Below are 4,943 nucleotides of genomic sequence, written 5' to 3'. Positions count from 1 at the left end.
TGATAATTAGTGTGACGATCACCAATTTTGGTGTTGCACGAGTTTTCTTAATTGGTATTCCATGTCCATGAGAACCTCTGAGCCATGCCTTTGCGTCTCTGAGCCATGTTCGGACCTCTGAGTTTACCTTGCAGGTTATGACATCAACAATCTTATTCTCTTGGCATTTTTCTTACGCAATTGAGAACAATTGCTTCCTCAAATGGGAAGACTATTACAAGTAATCTCATTGTTAACACGACCTTGATGGCTGCGATAGAATAGTTTAATGCATGCTCTTTCTCTTAACATTCCTCAAACCATTGGCTTCCCACTATAGAGTAGCCAATTGAGATGCCCATGCTACATTGGTGTGCTACAAGTACCACCTTTCCCCTATATTTTGCTTTTCTATTTCTCTTTCTAATGGAGGTGCGTTAGCTGAAAGATCAAAAATCCAACGAGGCTCTATTTCCTAAATTGAGGTGCTTAGGCTGAAAGATTAAAAACCAAGTGAGGCTAGAATGAATTCGGCAAGCAAGTCAAAATATGACAACCCAATCGTGCTGCAGGATGACGTAGAAATCTGCTGAAATTTGTCCCCTTCACTTCCTCTTGACCAGCAAACTTAATGAAATAATTGACCACAAATCTTTAACAGAAGCACACAAACAAACACATACACATAAATCTTAGAAGCCTTGTCATGTGTGTGAGTCACCTCCTTTTCATGGTCTGCCCAGAAGGAGCTCAATTTCCAGCCCCCACCAAGCCTTTCTTACTAGAGTCCTCCATTGCTCAACAGGGCAGATACACTACAAATACATTTTTGGTTCAAACTCTGATTACAACCCAATCAGATTGTAAAATCATTTTTGGTTCAAAAAACTGGTGGCATCAAATAAAAGCACAGATGCTAAACAAACATAGATAGAGATATGGTTGTACATTACAACAATCATGCTTTCCAAAGGTCCAAAAATTATCATAATGTGGCTCCCTTACTCGTTTGCACTTGTCTTATTCGCTTTACTATAAGCTAAAAGGACTTTGTCTGTATCCAAACAACAAACTATGTCTGCAATAGCCTCTCCACAGCGACTTCAATCTGGCATGATAAACTGCACTAGAAGCCGGCAGCTTCTTGCCATTCCCTGGTGGGTGTGGAACTAAGGCCCATTTTCTGTACAAATACAACAAGATAAAAATTTAACAAGAAGCTCACGGCCACTTCAAGAACTTATGACCTCGGAGTGAAGGAGGAAGATAATCTTGCTCAATTGGCCCCTCATAATTGGGTGGGTAGATGTAACCCTTACCGTAGCCCAACTGCTTCATTAAGCCAGTTGGGGCGTTCCTTAAATGCAGAGGAACAGGCTCATTCCCTTTCCTTTTAACAAGTTGTTGAGCAGCTTCAATGGCCTGATATACAGCCACAGACTTTGGCGCTAGAGATAGATAAGCTACGCATTGGGCTAAATGCACATTGCACTCTGGCATCCCTAGAAAATGGCAAGCCTGATAGCAAGCAACTGCCAATGTGATTGCCTGTGGGTCTGCTAATCCCACATCCTCACTAGCGAATCTAATCAGCCTGCGGGCTATGTACAGTGGCCCTTCCCCTCCTTCCATCATTCTGGCAAGCCAATATAGAGCGGCATCAGCATCTCCACCACGCATGGACTTATGGAGCGCACTGATCACATTGTAATGCTCCTCTCCTTTCTTATCATAAAGCAAATGGGACCGTTGCAATGCTTCCGAGACATCCACTAGTCTCACCAGTATAGCAGTCTGCTCTACAGACCCTTCAACTAGAGCCGGGTGCTTGAAAGCCACACCTGCATCTTTGGGATCAACAGCCAGAGATGAACCTTTCGCCTTTGGGGTGTATTCAATTAAGCCTTTTGTACCTTCGACTGGTTTTGCAGCTGACAATTCATGTGATTGTGTTTCCTGTTCTTTACTGAAACTGTATGGTATTACCTCTCTGCCACCCACAAACCTCTTGAAGGGCCGTGTGTATTCCTCTTGAGAAGGACCAAGACTTTCCTTCAGTGCTGAGAGTTTTAACGGTAGTTCACGCTTCATGTTAAGAGCATTGGTCGATCTTGACCTCTCCATAGCAGAGGGGGCAACATTCTCTGTCGTGACAGAGTTCATACCTGTTGCTAAATGAGAATGAAAGGAGTTTTCCTGTATAGTCTTGCTCCACTGCTTCTCTCTTGAGACTGCAGATGCCACTGCAATTTCCAAGGCATTCAAGGCCACTCTAGCATCCCCATCAGCTGCCTCTGCTAGAAACTGAAGGGCCTCGTCTTCCACCTCAATCCTTTGGACAAAAGGATCTTCAACAAAGGAGGCCATCACTCCCCTATCCGGACTGGAAAGGGCCCTTTCCAGAACCTGTTTGATACACTCTGGCTGCAACTTGTTCAAAGTAAGAACTCTGCACCTGGATAGGAGAGCAGCATTCACCTCAAAAGAAGGATTTTCTGTGGTGGCACCAATGAAGACTACATGGCCAGCTTCGATAGACGGAAGGAAGGCATCCTGTTGGGCTTTGTTGAATCGGTGGACTTCATCCATAAAAAAGAGGGTGCGCTTCCCAGTTTTCTTGAGACGCTTGGCCTCTTCGAGAATCTCTCGGACATCCTTGACACCGCTAGTGACTGCTGATGCTGTGACGAAGCGGCAAGAGACAGATCTCGAGATGGCTCTGGCAAGGGAGGTCTTCCCAGTGCCAGGAGGACCCCAGAAGATCACTGAGGGCATGGTGTCACTCTCGAGGAGAGACCGCAGGATGCATCCAGGACCTAGGAGATGCTCTTGACCTAGAATTTCATCAATAGACGAGGGCCGCATTCTCTCTGCCAATGGTACCTTACTGTTAGCCTTAGATAGTGGCAATGGAATCACCTTAGGTTGTGGCGATGGCATAGGAGGAGCTTTTGTTTGAAGATCAGAATCTTCCTCTGTTCTTTTCCGCTTGTGGAGAGGTTCTGTGGGCGGCGATGGAGGCAGAATGAAAGGGCCCCTAACATCACCATTAACAGCAAAAGAAGAGGAAGCTGGAGCATCAAACGGACATACCTTGCTGTCATCGTCGCCCTTATCGTCTCTGCAAGCTATGGCATCGTTGATGCCATCGCCAGAGGGAGCAGCCGGATGGGAAATCTGCCTTAAGCCTGCACCTTGGCCAAGGGCTCGCGACGAGTTTGAAAAGAAGCGGTCCACCCTAGCCTGTTGCTGCTGCTGCTTGCCCCCGCGGGAGGAGGCTTCCGCGGCCGAAGCCTCGGCCCGCTGGCTGAGCAGCCATTCGGTGGCTTTAAGAGTGGACTTACCGCCTGTTGCCGCCAGGGCCTGTGAGGCGAGCTCCTGTGGAAAGCCCATACTCAGCAGCTGGTCCATGTCGATGATGGAAGTGCTGTTCTCCCGCAGTGAAAAGCAAAGTGCGCGCGAGGACTTTTGTAAGGCGGGCGGCCTCGCCGAAACGGGCGGCTTCACATTGCACCGTCTGCATGTGTCTGTGAGTCTCTAACGTGACTAAAATGCAAACTTGTATATTTTCTCTGAGCAGGGCAAGTACATGATCATTGTCCTATACGTGGATATAATGAGGAACCATGAAGATAAAATCCAACAAACATAGGAGGTGTTAAGCTTAGAGTTTGAAATGCCAAACCTTGGACTTGTGCATTTCAGTTTTTGGCACGAGTTAGATGGAATCTTCATTTCTTAGCAAAAGTATGCAAGATAAATTTTGGAGGCATTTGGCATGGCTGAGTGCAAGTCAATGGTTTACAAGTTGATGCGAAGCTTTCTATGGAAGATGTTTCTCCACTTGTGGATATGAAAGAGTACATGAAATTACTGGTGGGTGGGGAGTTTAATTTTTTGGTATAATATACGGCCTGATATCAGCTTTGCAGTTGGTGTCCTTGGGAGATTCTCAAATCAGTCCCCGAGATTGTAAAAGTGTCGATTTTGATTGTGTATGCCTAATTTTTTGTTCGGTATAAAGTTGCGATAGCAATTTGGTTACAGAGGACAGTTTATGTAGAGAATCTGAGATTTGTAGGTTGTTGAGCCAGAGCTTCCAAAAGAAAAGCATACTAGGATTTATTTTAGGTGACGAGAAGAAGCCAGAGCTTCTCGAAGAAAATTTCACTCTGCCAATAGGTGTTGGCTTTTAAGTCATGGCATGAGTGTTATGGCCTATTCTAGTCAAGCCTAGAAACACATTTACAAGAGCTTACCTTCACGAGACGACGAGCTAAAACCATAGTGGGGATCTTTCTAATGGGACCAAACTCGAGCATACTACTTCGAGAGCTCCACATCTTCATGGGTAGCAATTTTTGTCATTGTCTTCTCCTACGAGCGTTTTCACACCGTCACATTGGACTACGAGTTCGTGTTCCTCCTCTCACCTCAAATCACTCATATAGACTCACTAGCATGCATTAGAGAAGATAATTAGCAAGATATTTAGCAAGAGCAAGACTCTATTGCACAATGGGAGAGTATATTGCATTATGAGAGAAATTGTTTTATATACAAGGCCATAAGTATTCACACACACTTAAACTATGGCCAAGTGTTACTCCTTTTTTGTACCTTTTGTAATCCCTGCCCTAGCTTTGGTGTTTCACATTGTATATGGCCAAAGGCCTACCATTATAACAAAATCCAACCCATATAAGGCTTTAGTTTGTAATAATAACATGTATGGGCAGTCGGGCAAAGCTCCCACCTATATATAAATAACTTATGGGAGTGAGAAAGGACACTTTTTAATACAATCTACATTTAAGCTCAAGCTTGGAAGCTCCTTCATTCTTGCTTCTCTTAAGTTATCAATAGCTATGGAGTCTTGATTGCTTACGTGTGTGTGCGTGCTTGAGGTAAGCTTGCTTGATTCCTACTTGTGATCAGCTAGATGTGTAATGTGTGTGTGTGTG

The 4,943-nt window shown here is 44.9% G+C and overlaps 1 protein-coding gene across 1 annotated transcript; it reads right to left on the bottom strand.

Annotated features, from left to right (window-relative positions):
- Positions 1-753: 753 nt before the first annotated feature.
- Positions 754-3,576, bottom strand: LOC147620494 (AAA-type ATPase family protein). Its single transcript, XM_086824718.1, has one exon. It carries the CDS (start codon positions 3,388-3,390, stop codon positions 1,201-1,203), a length of 2,190 nt encoding a protein of 729 aa, XP_086680844.1. The 5' UTR covers positions 3,391-3,576; the 3' UTR covers positions 754-1,200.
- Between the last annotated feature and the right edge of the window lie 1,367 nt (positions 3,577-4,943).

Source organism: Cibotium barometz, chromosome 31 (genome assembly GCF_041138505.1).
Source record: "Cibotium barometz isolate CiBa-2024 chromosome 31, ASM4113850v1, whole genome shotgun sequence".
NCBI lineage: Eukaryota > Viridiplantae > Streptophyta > Polypodiopsida > Cyatheales > Cibotiaceae > Cibotium > Cibotium barometz.
The sequence above is the reverse complement of the archived record's forward strand: the minus strand, read 5'-3'. Positions and strand labels throughout refer to the sequence as shown.